The sequence below is a fragment of the Pelecanus crispus genome, chromosome 2 (genome assembly GCF_030463565.1).
Source record: "Pelecanus crispus isolate bPelCri1 chromosome 2, bPelCri1.pri, whole genome shotgun sequence".
NCBI classification, from domain to species: domain Eukaryota; kingdom Metazoa; phylum Chordata; class Aves; order Pelecaniformes; family Pelecanidae; genus Pelecanus; species Pelecanus crispus.
The window spans coordinates 107,883,019-107,906,313 of NC_134644.1; the positions used below are offsets into that span (position 1 = coordinate 107,883,019).

The following is a 23,295-nucleotide window of genomic DNA, read 5'->3' on the forward strand; positions in this document are numbered from 1 at the left end:
ACACGACAGCAGCCTACTGTTTTGTATAAAGGCACCAAGTCCTGCGCTGGCACACAGAGACACATTGCCCGAGGAGGAGGTGAGCTCAGTCACATGCAGCGACTCCAGAGAAAGGAGGAGTACAAACAGAGCAACAGGCTGGCTGCAAGGAGCAAGGTCATGGCTGCTTCCCTGGAAACGTGCTGAATCATAGAGCTGCATTTCACATTACTGTGTGCGACCAATATCAATCAGCATCTCGATTCAGACCAACCTAAACCATAACATACACAACACAGGAGTCCCTTAGTTGTTCAGCTACATTATTAATACCAAGGGATTCATCTTTCACTTGGTTTGATCAAAGGAAGAAAATATAGAGCACCAACCCATGGGTGGAGGAAATGGGGAATCGGTGACCAGATATACTTTCCCTGCTCTGTTTTCCTCCAAATGAATACCCTCCTCCCTTGTAAGTGAAAACGAATCAGGCGACAATGACGCATCGAATTCTAGCAGAAGACAAGTACGCTGGAACAACAGTTATACCAACACTCCTACCTTCTTGAGAAAATGATCTGACTGTGGGGCTGCTCTGACCATCCTTTTCTTTATCAGAAGGAACTTTCTTCAGCACGGGTGGAAGCAGGACAACTTTTGGGGAACTGGGGCCAGAGGGAGACTCTGGAGCATCCTCTGTGGAGTACCATGAATAAAAGGGTGAGAAATTATATTTGCACTGTAGGTCACAGAAATAGTGCTGTTATGATGGGCCAAGCCTCAACACAATACACAAACAAGAAACAGCTAGAATCTGTGTCAGAAAAAGAAGGATTCAGGAATTTACATTACGTCAAGGGAACACATGATGGCCCTCAGTCCAGGTGAAAGAATTTTAATAGCCAAAGCCAAGATCTCAATTTCAGCATTTTTAACGTGTACTGCTATTGTAGCACAAATAGAAATCCAATGGGACCAACTGAATTTCCTGCAAGACATAAGTATGCAATTTGTAAAGAACAGCTGAAAATTATTTTGGATGGCTTTTTGGAAATATCTGTTCTATTTATATTTTTATTGTCCTGAAACATAATGAACTGATCAATTTAGATGTCCTGTTTCACAGTTATAAGGCATAAAAGTGAACCAGTGCAACAAATTTCATAAATAGCCTACAGAACTCTGTACTTCCAGGAATAAATTGCCAGTACATAACATGATAGCATCTGCAAAGATTTTCTAAATAGAAAAAATACTTTGTCCTCTAGACTGTGAGGAAATCTGGAATTTAAATTCAAATCCATGATTTAAACCATCTGGATATCTTGCTTCTCTAATAGGCTGGATATGCATTATATATGGCAAGTTGACTACCATTTTTACAGTCCTTAGAGGAAGACCTTTTCAGTCTTACACTAGACAGCCTTTGTTTGGACAGCAGGGAAGTACAGCTACAATGGATTACTTAAACTGCTTGTATGTTTGCTTCCCAAGGAGTAAACAGTGGCATATGTATGCACAGAGGAACTAGGAAGACACATTAGTATTGATAGAAAGAAAGAGGAACCCAGAGTATTACCTGTATTGCGTATTTGTACAATTCAGTTGCATACTGGAAATTAATAGGAATTTATTTCACCGTTGAGAAGTTACTGCAAAGGAGTCAATCTTTTTACTTTCAGCAAAGGAAAGCAAAGACTTTCCAAATGAAACTTGATCTGAACAGATACACCAATTCTTGGACCTTCTCCATGCTTTCGAGGTGCCTGTGAGGCCAGTTGCTTTGGGAGACTTGGTATCAACATATGGATGAGCACAGCGCTTGGCAAACACAGCTATATATTTCTGAACTAACGATGTTATGTGCTTTATTGAAGAACCACTTTCAGTCTTTGATAATTTGTGGACATCTGAGCTGCGCTCCTTTGCCCTCAGATTGCTTAGCAAAAATTTGCTACCATTAGTTTGGCCACACTGCTGGAAAGAATGGCAGGAGCAAGAGCGTAAATGGGATTATTGCTTGGCTGCTTCACCACATCGCTTGGGCATGCTTAGCCAGCAGGTTGCTACAAGTACTAGGATAGAAGTTAGACTGCAACAGGGATGGTGCTGCTTTTGCTGCCACCCAAGGAGCTGGCCTATTATGAGTAAATATTAATTACTCTGTGTTAAACCCACAGTATGCTCTCTCTGCAGGAAATAGGAGCTGGCAGAAACAGATAGCTCAGATCTTTCTGATACCTAGGATTTTGAGATAACACACTGCCTATTTTACAGATAAAGCATCACCAAATAAGCCATGCTTTCCTATTGTATTCCTCTTCATGAGCAACTTACCTGGCACCTCTCACTTTTATGACCATTTGTAAAATGGCCAATAAAATAAAACTAAAGCCGTCTAAAAACTGAAGGTGATTCTGTATTTGAAAAACATTCTACCCACTGGAGTGCAGAGACAAAGTAATGCTCAGGTACACATCAAGGGCACGGGAGAGGCTATAATATCCCTCTGCCCCCTCATCCTCACCAGAAATGACATCTAAGGTCAACAGTGAGTATGGGAAAAGCCTAGAAGTCTGCGAGCTCTTACAGATGGCTATGGTCAGATTTTTCCATCATTAGCAATTAATAACCTGTATTTACCACAGCTACTGGAGGAGTCAGTAACTAGCATTTAATTCCCCTCAACTGCAGTGGCTGTACTTTGGGAAGAGGGGGTTGTGACACTGGCCTATTAAATAGCAGACAGACAAATGTATGTGAGATCTGGTGAAATATTTCCCACTACTGGAAACCTTGAGATAATATCTGGGCAGGAGGTTAGGACAGAGCAGAAGTTAATAGTCATTCAACTGGCAGTCTTGCAGGGTTATTTTTATAACAGTTACAATTATTCCCAGTCAAAAGCAATAAGGAAAGAAACAAGGGCAAAACAAGGAAAAAGAGAGTGAGAGACAACCGGTTTGTTTAAGTTATTAAGAGTAACAGGCATTTGCTCGAGGGGCTAAGAGTAGCCTGCCAGAAAAAACCTAAGGACTTTAGTATTTAGAGCTAGGTGTTAAGAGAAAATAGTTATTTTTGTCGGTGCTACTACAGCAGGGCTTTGATGCTGATGTAGCTTTCTATGCTCTCTTCTTCTGTGAAAGCATGCTAACTCAAAACAGCTCTGCCACTACTGCTATTGCTTCCCCTCAGGCTTTACTATTATGGATCACAGATTTAACCATTTTAGTAAGTTTATTTGAATTAGGGCAGAGGGAGGTGGAAAAGGAGGATGCAAGTAAAGAGCAAGTGACTGAAGAACCTGTCCCTCTACATTTAACTCCCGTTCAGGATGTGCCATGGGTGTCTCCTCCATAGCCCACACAAACACCACTCAGAAGTACCCAGCTGGGGATAATGAATGCCCAGAAGAGCTCCTCACCAGTACGAGAGGCAGAGCGTGGTTTCTGTGGCACCGTGGGTCGTCCTGCCAGGCTGGGCTTTGTTGACTGCAATGGGGGTTTTGGGCTGGTTGGTGTATTAGAAGAACTTCTTGCCTTTGCACCAGCTTCTGCCTTTGGTTCAGCTTTTGAATTTTTTTCTGTTGATGCTGAGATGGAGTCACCTTTATTTGAAGCAAACCGACTCTCTGGAAGGGTCTGCTGGAGTTTAGGCACTAAAATAAATAGACACATAAAATAAAGTCTCCTACAACACAGAAGGCTCTGTGCACAGACATGCTTGTGTGGAAAATACCATCATTAGCTCACATATCACTGCTGCACTGTTGTGTGAGTAAGAGGACCCCTAACATTTCATTCAAAATTAGTGCAAGAAAAGCATCTAAAACTGCTAGTTCTTATACGTGCTAAGCTTCATAATTCAATTCCCTCAGAGGTGATGGCGTCTTCCCCTATTTAATATATTTGGGGTGATGGCTGGCTGGACCTTATTCTTCCTTCATATTTCTGGGAGCAGATGGTACAGCCTACCTGCTGAGAAAGCAGCGATGGATCAGTGGAAAAGGCAGCCTTTGGTTGTTTTGTGCCTCTACAGACAAAAGGTTGCGTGTCCAAGATCAACAGAGAAATCCTGGCCCAGAAAATAAATCCCAAACGTGTGATCAGCAGGCTACATCTTGTTATTTGTTGCTTTTAGCAAGCTCTAGAGGAGATTTTGAAACTTAGCCAAGATCAAAGTATTATTTATATAATATTTTGATTTATCTAATAACACTGTATATGGGTTATGGTTTCCACACATTAGCAAGTTTATCAACACATTATTTATCCCAAAGACCAAGGTATTTATAGATAAAGCTACACTGACTTCCAAGCAATATGCCTGCCCTACTTCCCTACTCTGCAGCTTTCAGAAGGTTGAAGGCTTGTATGGAGCAGATATAATGATAATCTTGGCGCTCGTATGTTAGCTTGGGACTTTCAACAATTGTCACATCTTTATTCTCAGAAGAGAATTACAGACTGACTGAAATGCAGACTGGTAGTCTTGGTACTTGGCAAAGCCAAGTATGTGCTCACAGATGCTGACTTGACCTACCTACCTGCTATTCCCATTCAGAAATCCTACTTGTTACAAAAGTGCTGAGCACAGACCTTTTAATGGCAGTGGGAGGGAGGAGAGTGTTGATACAGTTTGTTGCAAGCCAATCTCTCCAATACGTTTTTCGAGCTTATGTAGCTGTTTTTGAGCCCAGCTGGAGTTAAACTCTGGCAAACTAGAGAGAGTTGTGTGGCGCATATATATTTGTGTGAGTGCATGACAAGGAGAGTTTGCGGCTGCATGCACGCAATAGACTTTCATGCTGCAAGTGAAACAGCAGGATACCTCCTCCACCTGTGCACATGTGCATACAAAAAAGCAGGCAACATCCAGACATGAAGCAAGGAATAAAAAACCCCCCTATTCTTCTGCATCTCTATCTGTAGTTTTCCTGTAGCAACATCCAGCAATTTTCCATTAACTCTCTTTCTTGCCTTCCTAACCTCAGGCCTGCAAATATTATTAGAACCCCAGTAAGTTAAAAAAAATTAACCCAAAACAAAAACAAATTGTAGTTGCAACAGTGAAGAGTGGCCTCAGGGAGCTCTCAAGCAAGAGTGGTAAAGAAAGAACTGACAGCTGGAGGCCAAAAGGAAGGGGCATGCACAGTGCAGTGAGGTGGGGCATGAAAAGTGTCATATACAGAGACAAGGACCAGAGAAAAATTGGGGTCAGACACCCCCAGCTACTCTGATGCCCCAAGCACAGACTATTCTTGCTCCTCGGACTTCAGTTTGATGATATCAGGAGACACCTATAGTATACGAGGTCCTCCTCAAAAGCTAAGCAGGCTTTAAAAGCACTGGTTTATAGAGTTCAGCATGCTCTGACTATACTGTCTTTTAAAACTAGTTTTAGAAAGGTATAAAACTTCAAAATCAATTTCTGAAGTGTTCAACCAAGATGGCCACATTTGCATTTTGATTTCAGCCTGTTTTTTCAGCCTTGCTTCTGTATGTTTTGGCAACCCTATGTGCCGTGATTGCAGGATACCTACCACCGCTGTTGAGAAATCAGACCTGGATTTCCTAGTTCAGCCCACTCCTTTCAGTCCAGTGAATCTGCTATGCACAAACCACCAGAACTGAATCCCTTTTGAACACTTCACTGCCTAGTCCCGAAAGTATGCACAGAGACCAGAATTTCATTTTGTCCTGAGATGGCTGCATTGTAGGCACTGCCATGTCAGGGCCCAGGACTACAGCTTGACAAGGGCATAGCAGGACTAGGTGCAGAGGGAATCGGCGCTGTAAGCACTGCAAGGCTGGACTGCACTTTGTACACGATGGAGAGTCGTTTTGTGCATGTGTGCAGTGCCCAGGGGCCTCCACAGCTTTGCAGACAGCCCTGGCTTTGGCCAAGCCGGGTGAACCCTGGGAAGAGCCAGCTGCCATTGCCTATGAGATGTCTATTCTAACAGCTGAAAGCCAGGACTACTCAAGCTGGTACCTGCACTGACTACTATAAATGTTGCAAAGGGAGGTCATCAGGTGTATTCAGGAGTTTCACTTCTTTGTGCAGGTATTTTTGCTGGCTCCTGGGTTCAACTTCAGCTTTGCTGATCCCATTACAAGTGAGCACCCTTTTGAAGGCACCCCATGCACGTGCACCAAGTACTTTCCCTCCTGTGCCACGTGGAGCACAAGGGTAAAAGCTGAGCTGTCAACTCAGCTCTAGAGCTAACTTCATGAAAAGTGCTGTCAAACACAGTACAAAAAGTGAGCTTTGTTTCTAATCCTTTCCACTTAGCATAAGCTCATATTTTGCTTAAGCAACTGTAGGCACACAATCTGGAGAGGGAAGTGAGATTTTGAGGTTAGGCATTTTGCATCTTCTAGAAAGAGTTTACACCAGGAAAACCAAAATGTACCTGTACCACTTCCATCCAGTCGTTCTGAGCTCATCGCCGTGTCAAAAGACTCTCTGGGAGTTGTGTCATTCCCAAGTTTCTGAAAGAGTCAGAAAAGCTCTCATATTAATAATACATCTGCAATTAATACAACTCAGTGGTTCTGTTAGGGAAAAAAGCTCTAATTTGGAAGCCATAAGGCAGAGAAAGCAGTCATAGTACTAAATGGTAGATTTTCTCTCCTTGTTTCTCTTTCAGGTCTTGGAGATCTAAGTAGGAAGAAAACGACCCTGATTTGATAACTAATACTGCCACACGTCTAGCAAAGCCGCAATGACACCCTGCCTCCTAAGTGACAGGTCTGCTAATGTACAGGAGTTGAAACTGAAGGTGCTAGGTGGAAATGGTCTTTTCTCCAAAGATAGCTCCCTATTTAAAAATTCCTTGTTTAGGTTTAAAATAAAAAGTCTTCTTCTGAAGATCTAGATTTTGAATATAAGGCTGCTGAATGGATTGTATGTTCTTCCACATACAAGAATAACTTTTTATTTTAGATAAACTTACAAGTACAGAAGCAGCAGTGCCCACATATTTTCAGCATTTCTTTAAAAACAAATAGACCTTACCTTCTTGAAAGGTGTTTAAAGCTACCCATCACAAGGGCTGCTGGATGCTCATTACCTCTAAAGAAAGGGGGCCTCTTGTTTACGTGCTGATATTTTACCAAGTCTTCTATTCTCACGAATAGCTTTCCTAACAACCTGGCCTCAAAAGAAAAGGTGCAAAGAATTTTGTCGTATCATAGCTCTAGCCTAAGTGAGCTTGAAACCTTTGTATTCACCACAAGCTTAGATACGCAGCCGATGTGCTTGTAAAAGAACCAGCCGCCTCTTACTGTCTTACCTGCTACCAAAGCTTAAGCAGAGGGATCAACGGGAGGATACAAAAAGTGCATAGAAATAAGCGCAGGATATACTATGACAGAAAGCCTTATAAAGATAAGACTAGGCAAAAAAGTGAGATTTTTTTGAAACTAAAAAAGTGCGGATAGACTTTTGCAGGCAGCTTCAATCTTGATCTTGATTTGCTATTTCAAGACAGTGTGGCAAATGACTTAAAGCAAATGATTTGTGCTGATGACCATTGCACACTGCACATTGACATTGCACATTGGTTATATACCCACGCATAAGTCATGTTGACATGTTCAGGACACTGCTACTACTACTCTAACGCCAACTCTGCCTGACTCGTGCTGGGATTGGACTGTCCCATAACGTTCAGAAACCTCCACCATGTGCCATGCAGCGTACGTCAAACATGATCACTGCCCTTTGGAGCTTACAATCTGAAAGACTGCTAGGTATAGCACGTAGATAAAAATTGGACAACAGGAAATGTAGAAAGGAAGAGAATGGTCACAAGTAGCAGGAGCGCATACCAATTACAGAAAAATTGACAGATTTAGAGTGAAAATAGTATTTTAAATATAAACATTATCTCTAAATATCCACACTGGCCACGTGTCTTTCCCCTGTGGTGGTAATTCAACACAGGCATTTTAAGAGAAGCAGATTTTGGGGAGTGATGCAGAAAACACTGTGGTTGGCCTTACAGATTTACCAATACCTCCATTCTGCTCACGTAATCTCACAGCTCCTAAAACAAAGCCTCTCTTCAATACAACAAAGAAAAGGACGGAGGTGCTGAGTGCCTGCCATTCCTGTATAAGACCTGGCAGGGTAATGCTACCTCCTGACCTCTCCACTAAGTACAGGTGTGCACTTAAATTGGCACACCGCATTAAGGAGGATGCTATCAGAATCATCATTAAACTTCCTGTACTGTAAAACTACCCCGATACAGATATAACTAGCCACTCTAAGGGATTATATTTCTACAGGTGTTAAGTATAAAATCATCTGTATGTTAAAAACCATGTGTAAGCCAAACAATTAAGTCTTCTGGTCAGAAACACTCTAGAAATGCAGTGACTTGTACGGCCAGAATGCTAAGCTACGGTGCCCATACAGACAAAACAAAGTCCCCTGCAAAGCCAGCAGGAACATTATGCTTTGTACCACTGGGTGAAAACTCAGTTTTTATTCCCATTTCTTGACTGTCATTGATTTTTTGGCTAAATTCTCACCTCTCCACCTCCTAAAGTCTTTGTAAGATTGTCTTGGCTACATATTTTTGAAGGGAATACCACTCTCCACTTACTGGACTTTTCTTCCACACCTTGGAAAAAGAACTTTTGAGAACTGAATTTACCAACAATTTCTTCATGGAATGTGAATTCTTATGAACTTTAATACTCATTTTCCTATGTAAATATTGAAGATATATTCATAACACTTAGCTACAATAAATGACTTAAGAGAATTGTATGACAATATGAAAACTAATTTCACTATAACTCCTTCCTCTCTCTCTAGTTATGGGACTACTGGGGAAATATGACCATGTAGAGACAAGTACAAAAGCCAGTGCTGGCATCTATTAGTGTAGTACTTAAAAATGCAATTAGGATGTTAGCATGTTTGGCTACCTACTGTCCACACATTACAAACTGCTTATGGTCCCGAGACAACACTGAACACTTGCTGCAAAGGTTTACTCTGAGAAGCTGTCAAACATGTCAGATAAATGCAGGTGAATTTATTATGTAGATGAATAATGACCAGGCTCTACTTTTAATAGGAATTCATGCAAGTTTGGGCAATACTGCATGGTTGGGTGCCATCGAGTGAATAAACAGGTTACAGATGATTTCGTCTGCTTGTAGGTCTTGCTCAAGGTATTTAAAAATTCAGTCTGTAAACACTAGATGGAGCCAAAAGATCTTTTTGTGTATGCCTAGAGGCAATGCTAATCTGCAAATACTCGTCTCTACCATTAATGCCAATTCGCACGTTGTATTCTAAGCAAAAGAAAACAAAAAAGCATTTACCATCTTTCCATCTACTGTGCACCTGCTCATCACTTGTATCTGTAACAAGACTGTGGTAGGGTATGAATGAAATAGTAAATTCCGTCTGGCTTTGTTTTCACGTAAAATAGCTCAGAATATAAGCAGCCATCTGTACCTTAAAGGAAAATACAATTTTCTATCATACTGGAATTCTGATAAATTTGAAGATGTTAGGAAAGTTGATGTCATACCCATCCTAACCAATGTACCAGCAGCGGGATGCTGTCTTCTGTAGCTCAACCATCAGGACACTGTATGATTTTCACCTTCATGAATATCATGAATAAAAGTGCAAACCTAAATTATTCAACACTGCGATCTAGGATGAAGCATGTGAAAAATTCTTTTTAACAGCAGTTCAATTTTGTGTGGTCTGTGCAACATTAAGAATGGATAACTCAGTGCCCTGCTGTGTAGAGTGTCCTATTTCAATTCAGTTTTCTTGTCACTCTTTAAATAAATTTAAAAAAGACCTACTGTTGCATTCCATAAATATCAATTTTTACAAAATCTAACAAAAAATAAGATCAATAACATTATTTTCTTGAAAATAAAACCTGAAAGAAGAGGGGTAACCTTTTCATCCAGTAAAAAAAGTGAAGGTGGAAAAAAAAAATGCTGGGAAAAGGCAACAACTTTTCTTTTTGATAGATGAAATTCAAGTTTTCAATCAATGCTACAAAAGCTCATCAGTCGAAGAGGACTTTTACTCTCCCCAGTTCAAAAAAAAAAAATTACACATGCTAATATTCTACCTCAGTCACATCATTCCAGATCTGACTAACTTCAGATGACAAGTGTTAAGAACTTGAAGAGCACGAAGCATACACAGTTTATGTAGTTGTAAAAATTTATATAATCTGGAGTAGCTTGGTACTTTTTAAGTTACAGACAGAGAATAACACTCTTATTTAAAATCATATGGCATTTTACTGGAAAGCTTGGTGTTTTACAGATTGGTGAGACTATTCATGGGCACTACTCAGCACCAATGAGAAAGGTGGGAATTGGTCATTTCTTTAGAAAAACGTTTTTATGCCGAGGATCCCTTTAATGAGCCATTGACTACCGTGTTAACTTGAATCTGCTTATTACGAGACTCAAGTGTCTGCAGGAATGGTTCAGACATCATGACAAGCACTGTAAGACTATGAAGAAAGGTAAAAATGAACTTTGTGTGCCTTGCTCGGTCACAGCAAGACAATTCTGCAATGTGTTAAAGGAAGGAAAACACAGCAAAGCTTGCAGATGAGCTTTGTCTTAAGATAAAACCTTCCAAATTACAGGGAATAATGGTGGAGAATGGATATCACCTGAGTGCCCTGCACATTGAAGAGGAAGAGAGGAGTGAAAAAAGGCTGATCCTTTGGTAATTTTAGAACACGTCAACTGCAGCTGGGAGGAAGCAGGGGATGATAATGGGAAAGTTTAATGGGAAATGGGCATCAGGCAAAATAGGTTGGCACAAAATGCTTTGGAGCAACATAAGGATATTCCACTTGGCACATTTGCGAAGTGAAGCAGGGTTCCTGCCCAGCATCAGCACTTCACAGAGAAGAAAATTAGAGACAGCAAAGGGAATCCAGACAGATAATTGGGAATAGATTCATTTTTTTAAATGCTCATTTTCTTTGAGTGTTAGTGTTTGAAATACAGAAATCAAAGGCATAAAAATTAGGTGCGGTACAAAAGGACATACAATAAAAAAGGACAACAAGAAAAGTATAAGCTAAATAGTTGTGAACGGTTTCTGGAAGATGGATTTACTTCTCTGCATGGCATATATAATTTAAAATACAGTACATCTCTCCATCTTTCTACATCACCTTACAAAAGAAAAGAGTACAGATAGCTACCACTACAGCTACCTCTGCAAAACACCTGAGGTACTGGTGTGCAGGGGGCCACAGAGTAAGAAGTCTGTCCTAGCATTACTTTTTGTAAAGCACGCTTCCATTACATGTGAACAAACCATACATCATATAGAGTGGAGACATCCAAGCTGTGCTTACTAGTTGCCTCAAAATTACTCTGTAATACATGCAAACAATTAGGTGTCCTCTTCTGTGCTTGTGATGCCATGACATCAAGTGCAAGAGCTAGTGTCACCTCCTCTACAAGAGAAGAGAAAGTGCAGGCTTAAGGGTGCATACCGTGCTCTACATGTGCAGCCTAGTCCTTGGCCAGGGTATTCGTGTTCAACCACTACAGCAGAGAGCAGTCCTCTTGCAGGAACACCATAATCCCTGGTGGAAAGCAGGACTGATGTGTCAAGCCCCAGCCACCAACCCTTGTAGACCAAACCCACCTCCCCTGAAGACACCCTGCTCTTGCTCATTTTTTCAACAACTCAAGAGAAATCAAATTGCCTTCACCTTCTGAGCAGAGGCTGCTCTCTTCTCCTGCTTGGCTTTCATTTCTGCGAGAAGTCCACTGCCCATCACCTGCACGCCATACCTCCGGCCTCCTTGAGGGCTTCCTTTGCTGTCACCCCTCTCAGCTTTTGCTGCATCATCTGGCTGCGCCTCCTCCAGTGAGTCTGGTGTCTTTAATTCCTCGGATCGCTCTGTACCACCGTTCTGCTCTGCAGGCTTTATCTCCTTCTTGCCTGTGTCCACAGCTGGACTTTTTGCAGCAACCTTGGGAGAGGAAGGCTCCTCTGCCACCAAGACAGTCTGGGGACGTTCAGATTTGGAGCCTCTTGATTTGATTAAGTTAAGGAAGCCACTCTTCCTTGAGTCCCTTTTCTTCTTCTCATCACCTGCTTCACTGGGCTCACTGCTGTCTGAACTTTTAGTTGACGGTCTCCTAATAAAAGACATAGACATTTTAAACTCTTCTCCACTCCTCTCCTCTATCTCTTTTAAATAGTACCAAATGACTTGTCCTGAGCAAAGCCAATCTTTTGTATGATCCATACATTGCCCTAGGACCAGTCATTAACTGGTGTCTCTGAATTAAAAACCGGACAATTAATATTGATCATACTGTCTTGAGGATTCCTGTGCTGGCCTTGTGCAGGGTATAATGAAGAAATGCAGCCATTTCATCTGCACTGCGCACCCAGCTGTTTCCAACACCAGACAGCTCTGCCCAAGCTGTCTATGCACATATGTATTGGGTTTGTGTGGCAAGGTTTCGGTAGCAGGGGGACTACATGGGTGGCTTTTGTGAGAAGCTTCTAGAAGCTTCCCCTATGTCCAACAGAGCCAATGCCAGCCAGCTCCAAGACAGACCTGCCACTGGCCAAGGCCAAGCCAAAGCCAATCAGTGACAGTAGTAGTGCCTCTATGATAACATATTTAAGAAGGGGAAAAAAACCGTGCAACAACAGCAGCAGAGAGAGGAGTGAGAAGATGTGAGAGGAACGACTCTGCAGACACCAGGATCAGTGAAAAAGGAGGGGAGGAGGTGCTCCAGGCACCGGAGCAGAGATTCCCCTGCAGCCCCTGGTGCAGCCCATGGTGAGGCAGCTGTGCCCCTGCACCCATGGAGGTCCATGGTGGAGCAGATATCCACCTGCAGCCTGGGGAGGGCTGTGACCCCGTGGGAAGCCTGCACTGGAGCAGGCTCCTGGCAGGAGCTGTGGACCTGTGGAGAGAGAAGCCCAGGCTGGAGCAGGTTTGCTGGCAGGACTTGTGACCCGTGGGGGACCCACGCTGGAGCAGTCTGCTCCTGAAGGGCTGCACCCCGTGGAAGGGACCCACGCTGGAGCAGTTCGTGCAGAACTGCAGCACATGGGAAGGACCCACGTTGGAGAAGTTTGTGGAGGACTGTCTGCCATGGGAGGGACCCCACGCTGGAGCAGGGGAAGAGTGTGAGGAGTCCTCCCCTGAGGAGGAAGGAGCAGCAGAGACAACGTGTGATGAACTGACTGCAACCCCCATTCCCCATGCCCCTGAGCTGCTTGCAGGGAGGACATAGAGAAAAATTGGGAGTGAAGTGGAGCCTGGGAAGAAGGGAGGGGTGGGGGGAAGGTTTTTTAAGATTTATTTTTATTTCTCAGTACCCTCCTCTGATTTGATTGGTAATAAATTAGATTAATTTTCCTGAGTCGAGTCTGTTTTGCCCATGACGGCAACTGCTGAGTGATCTCTCCCTGTCCTTATCTCGGCCCATGAGCCTTTTGTTATATTTTCTCTCCCCTGTACAGCTGAGGAGGGGGAGTGATAGAGCGGCTTTGCTGGGCACTTGGCACCCAGCCAGGGTCAACCCACCACAACATACAATTTCACTCTGCTCTGTTTCCAGAGTGCGCTACCTCTGGTTTGTATCTGCCCATTAGTAAAAGGAGAACAACTGATCAAGGCACATGATTCATACAGCTTTTGGGGGACCTTGTCCCTTAAGAGCCCTGCTTAAAATAGGAACTAGTTGGCACAGCCACCTTCTCTCAGTAAGGAACACAGAGAGGTCACCTTTATAGTGCAGATGTTCATCCTCAAAAAAACCACCAACCCCAGAACAACCCACATGCCAGTAAGATTTTCTACAGGCACCTTACAAGCAGGGTATTCACACTTGAGGGGAAAGCTGGGCACATAACACATCTGCATAAGAGCACCCCAACTGCAGAGAGAGCCACCGGTGCAGCAAATGGAACAAAGATCCTTAGCAATGGGCATGGCCAGGGACAGGCACACAGGGATAGTGCAAGTTCACAGGGACATCTGAAAGGAGTGGCTGGCAGGCGCCCAAGGGAAGCACAGGAGGATGCAGTAGTCTGTGAGCACCCTGAATGTAACCTGGCTAGTCCATTTTTCAAAGCTATCATAATTTTACCACTACACATAGTATATCACACATGGCTTCACATGTCACTATAGATATTTATAACTCATAGTGACTTAAAAACATTTGCTTTTCCTGCCACAGCTATCTACCAGTTAACACCTCCTACCATTTTCCTTAATGGATGTCACATACAGCACAGAAAGGGTCATTCCAAGTTGTCTGGAAATCGCCCTAGCGATATGTGTATATGCACAAACATGCATGAATGCAAGAACATCTAGATGCATGGTTCTGTAAATATACAACCAGCTATAAAGCAATTGTATAAGCTGTATAACCCTTATAAAAAGCTGAAGATGACATCTTTCAGATGGATGTATTGACTAAATCTGGAATACTACAAATTGGTCAAACACGGCTTTAATGTATTCCTAAAACAACATAAATCTACTGTCATCTATGAAAACACTGTGCCCAACAGCAGTCCTTACTAGACAGAGACACCCGTGTGTACTACTAGCACTGGAGAGGAGATCCTCAACCAATACACAGCCTTGCTTCAGCTCTAATGCGCTCCACTGAAGGGTAAAATGAAATCAACTGAATTAGAAAAATACACACTAGTCAATAATCCTCCCACATGGTATATTAAAGCAATTTATTTCAAAGTAGTCATTTTTAAGGCAGGGTAATTGAATTCACAATGTCTTGATTACTAAGGTATTTTCTGACTTTGACAACAGCAACCATGGATACTGGGAACAGAAGTCAAATACAACTTAGAAGTACTACTTGCCCAGCTATTGGGATGGATTTTATTTTTTTTAATTTACTTTTTTAAAGAAAATTAAATTTGAACTTACTTTGAATCCATTTTTGTCACTTTCTTAGTGAAAAATTCATCCACGCCTTCATCCACTCTCCCCATGAGACCATTCTGATCCCCTTCTGGAGGCACTCCAGCAGACACCTGACAAAAGAAAAAACTCTCTCTGGTATGTAATAATCTAAGCATATTTGTTTCAATGATAATAATTAAGAGTTAAGACATTATAAAAATTGCGTGTGCCAACCAAACCTCAGTGCAGACAATGGAATCGCCACTGGAATTCCCCCTTTAGTCAGGCCAGTTGATCCATTACATCAACTGCAAAGTAACCCAAAACACCAGTGACAAACTGGATACTGCAATGCATGAGGCCAGGAATCAAATGCCTTGGGCTTGTGAGAATAGAGCACTAGTTCAGTTAGAAAAGAAAAAAAAGCAGTTAAGGAAAAATTAAACCCTGATCCGGTGGTGACCTGAAAAGAAAGTATTTTCAACAGCTAGTTGCTTCCCTGTTCAGAAGAAAACATATGTTCTGGATGTTGAATTTAGAGATTTAGAAACAGAGCTCCAGCAGGCTATTATAGTTCATTCAGTCCAGCACTTCCAAAAGCAGAGACTCTAAATACAGAGTCAGGTGTTCCACCTTAGGAACCGAACACAAATTTTCGCTGAGTGTCTGAAAATGGAAAATGTGCTCCCTTCCTTTAGTTTCAAAGCCCACATTTTGAACGCGGGTGACTGGAGGCATCTAAACCAGGCTGACTTAGTAATACCTGCCAACCACAAAGGTCCTGTGAAGATTTGCTGGTGACTCTGCAGCCTCCTGAAGATGAAACACACCGTCTCCTGGGAGGATTTCTCATGTGGTCTAGCTCCTGTACATGGCTTTGATGTGGAAAAGCTCTATTACCAGTAGAGAGACTTCCTTCAATTTAAATGCTGTATGGAAACCTTTTAGGTGACTACAGAAGACTCCACAAGACCCAACCCAGCTGTATTCTTGGTAGTACTAATGACCAGGAATCAGTCTGCCACAAAATAGCAGGGTTTGTAATTTGAAATTATTTAAATCAAGGAATCTCCTAGTTGCCATGATAACTCGAAGTAATCCCAGCTTCCCTTTTCAGCTGGAATACACACTCTTTTCTATGCCTCTAAAAAGAAAAATAAATACCCTTAAAAGCTGCTGTTAACATCAAACCCAGCCTCATTAAGCCAGGACAACTGATTGCCTATGAATTAATGCTTTGAGACATCCATGAAACTTTTTACTTTCCATGGCTGAACCTTGTTAGAAGCCTAATATTTACCTTGTTATCAAAGATAATAGTTAATATTTTATTGATACCTGCTGTAGCACTGTAATACTGATCTGAAAAGAGCCCAACTGGTAATGACTGCTTTGTTGCCACTCAAACTGCATATTTTCTATAAAAACCAGTTTTGTTCTAAGAAGGACAATGACTTCTCAGACTTTCAACTCTGCCACCTTTGGGGTTTGCTGTAGAGAACTTGTTTAGTTGGAACACCTGACACTAGGCAGCAATGCATATATTAACATCTGGGTTGGTCACACCAGTGCTGGTTGTCTTAATGTAGTTACCTCCTCAGTCTGAGCTCTGGTTTATTTTGTGTTTTATGCTCCTAATGCTAAAAAAAGAAAACAAGTTAAGTTTTCATTTGTTAATTTTTTTTTTTTTTTCTTTAAGCCTAAGTTTAAAAGTGAGCCTTCTATTTCTTTATTAAGGGAAAAACTGGCTTGGAAGCAGAAATAAATAAGATGAATCACAAACTCCTTCATACATCAGAGATTCACCTTTTTGCTGTAGTAAATCTTCACACATGACAGAAGAACTCATGAGGTTAAGATCTTACAAAAAACTAAATGATAAATAACTGTTTCATTGTATTGCTTCAAAGCTACTTGGGGGTGGGTGGTGCTGAGGTTTGCTTTTTTTCCCCTCTCATTTTTTTTCCCTCTGGACACTCATTTCAATAAAAACTCTGACAAAACTATAAATCTTTCTTCTGCCTGCCCACCCACCCCAAATTAAAAGTTTACATTTTTCCCTTTTTCTCCATTTTCCACCTTTTTTCTTACATTTTTCAGCTTACAAAGAACAAATCTGTTTTCCAGCAAAACCAAAGAAGTACAGCTATGATCATCTGAGACCCCTTAAATTACTAAATGGAAATAATAGGAACAGCAAACAACCCAACAGACCTGCTTCAAGCGGTAGAAAAGGTCAAGATTTTGCCTCTCACATTTCAAGTGCTTTTCCTAACCACTGCTTTCTGTATTCTCAAAGTGGCAAAACCAGCAGCAAGTCAATTCTGCAAACAAATGCCACAGTCCACTCATGACTCTGGCCTTCAAAATTTGGCTGTTTCATTTTTGGAAGCATCAAAGCAAGCATCTTAAGTCTTTCAAAAGTTTGTTTAGACTTGTTATTAGGTCAGAACTAGTAAGGAATTAAATCATCCATAAAACCAAGACAGGGACAAATGAGTTTAAGTAAAAAAGTTCCTTTCAATTTCTGCAACTAAATAAACCGCTAATTTCCCAATTCATTCAACATGGATGAGCATTCCCACAACATTGCACTTATCATGGGAAGTAACACTTCTCCTCTACAAGAAGTAAGCTTTTTGCTTCTGTTGAGCAAGATATTGTACGTCCTAGTTCCATGCCTGGTAGTGAAGCACTTGCCCCCCCATGCCCCCACTCCTTCCACACTCCTGTGCAGATGGCACAGGATGCGCTGAGTAAGTTTGGAAGAGAGGCAAGTTGAGCAAATGGGAAAACACGTGCATTCTGCAGAATTGGAATTGGAAGAAGTAAACACAGATGTGTTTTCACTAGAACGTGGAAACCAGTCTGTCCTACTGCTCTCTCTATCCTTCCCGGTAAAGTGCAAGGGAATGGAAAGTTGGCTTGAATATCCCCTCTGCTTGAAGGTTTCCCCATTTCCAAGTGGTGCAAAAAGCACTCTACTGCCTGATATGATCTTTCCCAGCGTTAGGGAAATTTTCAAGGGTCCTCTCCACCAACAATCCTCAGGGAGCAGAAGAGGCCACAGGCATTCATTACTAGGCAGTGTAACTCAGAGAAGCAATGGCTGCCCCTTGATAAGGGTTACTTATCGTATCAGCTGTGCTCTGTTGCTGTGAGATAGCTCTGTAACTCCTCCAGATCTGTCCTTACATACCCCGAGGACATACCATCACAGAAATAAACCTTTATTGATGTGGTATGCCAAGGAAATGGAACTGTGGGAATTCCACACACATATACTTGGGTTCACACCAATGCCTTTCGTAGACAAGACAGTGCTCTTCTGTTCTGCTTTTCTAAGGCAGGCTCCAGCATGAAAAGCAGATCTGTGACTATGTAGATTTGCTGGCCCAAACACCATCTTTAGTTAAGGAGCTGTGGGAAGCTGGGTGTCACAGGGTAGCTCCTCTGAGAGCTGATAGAAATAAGAATTCATGCCAAGTTACCATGTCTTAGTGCAGGCAGAAAAAAGGATTAAAACTTAACAAATGCTTGCAATACAATTGAAAAGTCTCATGATATTTTGTGCGTTTCCTGTGAAATCTCCAAGTACCTCCAGAAACTGCTTCCATGAAAAAACAAAAGCAAATTAAAAAAGGATAAAACATATCCTGGTTTTAGGCTGTGTCAAACAAAACAAAAAGCTTGTAATAGGGATTGCACGCCGAAAGACATGAATACGAGAAGAAAAAATAAGTAGTTGCTTATGGCTTTTAAAACATTAACAGTTGTTCTCATTACATTGCAAGAGCTGGCAAAAAGCAATCAACAGACAACATCACCAGCAATATTTTAATGTAGACTCACTGCTGCTTGGCTGGGCTGCTGCTTTTTATTCCTTTTGGGCCTTAATTTTGTAAAGTGTTCCAGTTTTCTCCCTTCTTCTGATGGCAGCTCTGAAATGAATCCAGAAGTTCGTTTGTCTGGCCTGCTGGAAGGAAATGGTGGGTCTTCTATATGGATAGGTACTTCTTCCAGTGCTTTATCTAGATCAAATTCCATTTCTAAGAGAAATCAAAACTTTCTAATTAGACTTAACATGCTATTTAAAACAAAAGACAATGCCATTCCTCTCTTTTGTGGTAAATAATTATAAACACATTTAGAGAACTCAAACTCATGTTTGTGAGCAGACAGAGCACTGTGAGCAAATATTTACTACCAAACACATTAGCAGAGTCACAAAACAAAGCAACCAGTGTGGGCCTCAAATGCAATCCAGAGGGAGGGAGAATCACCTGTACTTTTCAACCAAGAACTACCTAGAAGAATCTCAGGCAAGCAAAGCAGCAAAAAGGTTTTAAGAAATTCTCACTTACCAAAAGCTCTGGACACTGGCCGGAGCATTCTGCTGTGGATGCTTTTCCTTTTTGATTTAGGAGTCATCTATCAACATAAAACAAAACAAAAATTACTTTAGCAGACAGAAGAAATGACAAAGAACACCTTTTCTTTTCTATCCAACAAATCAGTTCTTCAAGCCTATGCATCATTTCAAGAGCTGTTTGGGTTTAACACCAGGAGGGAATGGGTTTTTTTGCTCCCCTTCTCAAACATTCAGAACTTGTTCTGAATTGACATTTTTTTCAACTGACTTTGAACAGAACCAGGGAGATAGTTTATTCTTCCCATTAAAACCGTAGGCTGTACACAGGATAATTATTTGAATTGTCCAAGTATTGATCCCTGACTGTAAAACAAGGGAACTATTAAAACCTCACCTCTGCATTAGAGATCATGAGGCACAGAAAACTTAATTACTGCATCCAGTACTGCACAGTTAATGACAATACCAGGGATGGTCTCCCCCTTGTTCTGGCTTTTATTTTTGATACAAAATACACTTCCTCAGTTCATTTGTTAGTGACATGCTACTGGGAATGATTAACATTCAGGTATCTATGCCTCTGGACACCACCACACAGCTCAACAAACTTCCGTAGGAAAATGCAGTCTTGGAGCACACAGCCCTTCTTCAAAAAGCAAAAATATGTGTCAGTGTTAGCAGTATCTCCAGCAAACACATGACTTCCCTTTAGGTACAGTGAGAATAGGTGGAAAGTTACCTTGGCATACATTCAATGTCGTTACTGAAAGTTATGCACTATTATTCTTCTTCTCATCTTCACATTCCCAGAAAAAAAGGAGTATGTTGCCTTAAGAGCACAAATACCCAGACTTAAGACCCGAGTTTCTTATTTTTGGAAGAAAGTTGTCCTTATTTTCTTGCCTGAACTCTTCTGAAAGTTTGCATGGCAAGAAAGACAGTTTTGCTACAGGAAATGCATGCATCACCAATTCTGAACCTCTTAACATAGCTCAGCATTGTAAGACCTTTAAACAAAAAGTTGAATTGCAGGTTTTCGAAAGAGTTAATTTAAAATGACTCAGCTTCTGCAAAGATGGGCTCCTTTTGTGGTAGAGTGGTGCATGCATCTACTTCCATTTACTTGCTAGTCTTGAAGCCTAGTGGCTTCAAATGTGGAGCTGTTATGGCTCCCAACTCATTAACAGAATTGTTAATCAAGTTTAGTAGTATCAAATTTAATGAGCCAGAAAAGACATAGTTGGCACCGACATTTCAGACAAATCATGAATTGTTGAAGGTAAGCATTTGCTAGTTTTTATGTATGGAAAGTTCAGTGCACAGACTTACATGTACTGAATTCATATTCCCATCCAAAGTAGTCAGGAGGATTATTATGCCACTATTCACGTGCTCAGGGTTATGACAGATTTTTGTAACAGGAAAGTTATTACCCATCCTCTCAAGATGAGAAAAGGACTTGCAGACTACAGAGCAGGCAGTGACAGCACTGTCTGGGCAAGAGTGCTCTGTTTTTATTGCCATGCACATTGCTGGGAAAAAAGATAACTTCACCTGTTGCAGGTTTCCACTCCACATTTGACAAGCATCAGTAAATGATACAATAGTTTCAAGACCAGCCAGGAAATACCTTGCCACCTTAGCAGACTTACCCTGAAACTAATGAGCAGGCAAAGTGTTAACTGCACCAAAAGGTCAGACATTACTTTCAGAGTTACCAATAAATTACATGCAATGGATTCGATGGCAAGTGGCTGGAGAGGTGCTGAACTTTTTCAGCTGAAATGCAGTGCACTGTGCAACAGGTAGGCAGCTGGGCAGCCTCTGAACTGCACACCTCGACAGCCACCGATCCATCACCCAAACCTGAAACAGCCAAAGGCATCCACACCTCATGTAAGGAAGAGTTGAAGCAGCTCACCATTTGGGGGACAGCAATTAGGAGTCACTATCAGTAATCCCCTGGTTTTATTTCCAGCCGCAGCCCATTTCTCTTGTTAATGTATATTTGCATGCATTTTGGTCTGCTTGACACTTTTTTTTGGTGGTGTGACTGGAAATTACGTCTAGTAGGATAATGCAGCAACTCATGCGCTAAAGAAGACCAGAAAGGACGACAGAAAACAAGGCTGATGGGAGACCTCCGATCGCTCGGTAACTTCACAGCCACGGCCAGTGTTCCGAGTGCTCCTGGATGAACACAGACAAGCTGAGAGCTGCATCAACCCAGGGCACCAATGCAAAACAGTACGGGACAAGTTTTGAAGTTCCTGTGCAGGGACTTAAATGCTCCAAGACATGCCCGACAGCCAGGAACAGAATGATTTCATCTTCCTTCCCAGACAAGCAAATGCCCCCAGATGACCCTGCAGAGCTTGTGCTGATGACCATAAGCCAGTCTCTGGATCCCTGCTATAACTTACTGTCAGCTTGGCATGATCCATCAGCAGCTTGGTTGCTGGGGATAAAGGCAGAGGGATAGAGATGCCTCCCATTTGCTTTAACAGCATGAATAACAGCTATACATAACACTTTTATTTGAAAACCTTCTGTTTTCTAGCCTGTTTAGGAAGTGCACAGATGAAAGGCTTCTTGCCAAGTGAACTTTCTAGATCACATGCAGAGCAAAATGGGTCAAAGCATTAATTTAAATAGGCCAGTGTGCTCTTTTTACAAAACATTAGACTTAATCTCAGCTTAGTATCTCAGCCACTGTGCAGTATGCTACAGCAGCAGAGCACATGTCATTACCAGAGGAGATATCTGAACTCCTAAGGAAAGATCTCTGCCTCTCCCCTGCCTGAGCCCCATTTCCCATAGATCATGGAAGCAGTTCAGGTTCGGCAGATGGACACTTTCTGCCTTCCTACCACCTCTGGCCACACAAGTACAACGTGGCTCTCCTGCTTTATGTTTCACTCGTGGCCTTTACAGGGGAATAGCTGTTAGTATCAACCTCCTCTCCTTCACTTCTTCCACATCTTCCAGAGACTTTTCTTTCTAGCAGACCACCTCCTGAACTTCTTCCTTGTTTTGCCTACTTTTCTGTGAGCACACTGTAGGCTGCCTGGCAGAACAGATAAAAAGATTAACTGCATCTCTGGATCTTGGGAGGCCCTCTTGGAAGTCTGCATGCACCTATGCCACTAAGATCTCTGGAGATGGCTCCATGAAGGTTCCCCTCCAAAGTAGAGGGGAGCCAGCAAATCTCCACCATGCTCCCAAATAAGGGCTTGTTTAGAGTTAGACACTCTCATGTGTCCAAGCCAACTTTAAACTCCCAGGATCTCTTCCCATGATCACTTTTCCAGATTCCTCCCTTCTGACTCCCTTCCTCACAAAACTATCTGAGCTCTCCTGACTTTTCTTAAATTATATTACCAACTGTGGAAGAACACTACTATCTTGGGAATTAAAAACAACAACTAAAATCACTTTGTTTTGAGTGCTAGAAAACAATGTGCTTCTAGCAACAGGGGCTCAGATACTGTACATTCCTTGATTATACAGATAATTGAAATTACTTAGTGCTGAGGGATATGCTCATTTCCATGTTTTTCTCCTCCTCCTCTGAAGTAATTTATATTCAGTCCTATTAGATACAGGAATGCTCTGTGACTCTCCTGTCACTTCCCTTTCAAAAGATTTCAAACAAACTAATGAACAACTTCGCTCTCCCTCTTGAAGTTCAGCTCCCCAACCAGTCTCCCTTCAACCGTTCTGCCTGCAAAACAATGTATGGGTTTTAAGCTTCGAGAACGCATTAAGGGTGACAGCACAGAAAAGCGAGAACAGCAGTCAAAAGCTCAAGGTGATTCAAACAGACAAAACACAACTGGCCAAACTGAGATAACCCCTGACAAGTCTTCCACCCTAGTTGCAAGAAAGCCCTAGTTTATGCCCATTTTTAAGCCATTCTCTCATTAAGTTGGATGATGCTCGAATATAAAACCAAATGGATACATTTTCTTTCTGAGCAGTTACGTTTGTGCTTATACCTCCG

General features: G+C 41.9%; 1 protein-coding gene across 1 annotated transcript in view; it reads right to left on the bottom strand.

Moving 5' to 3' along the window:
- Positions 1–23,295, bottom strand: part of CARMIL1 (capping protein regulator and myosin 1 linker 1) — a 198,592-nt gene that overhangs the window by 6,393 nt on the left and 168,904 nt on the right. The window contains exons 30-36 of the mRNA XM_075704739.1: positions 19,285–19,351; positions 18,773–18,969; positions 14,945–15,051; positions 11,723–12,155; positions 6,395–6,473; positions 3,404–3,637; positions 541–675 (exon numbers count right to left, since the gene is read on the bottom strand). Coding sequence (XP_075560854.1) covers positions 541–675; positions 3,404–3,637; positions 6,395–6,473; positions 11,723–12,155; positions 14,945–15,051; positions 18,773–18,969; positions 19,285–19,351 — 1,252 coding nt within the window. The remainder of the gene's footprint in view (positions 1–540; positions 676–3,403; positions 3,638–6,394; positions 6,474–11,722; positions 12,156–14,944; positions 15,052–18,772; positions 18,970–19,284; positions 19,352–23,295) is intronic.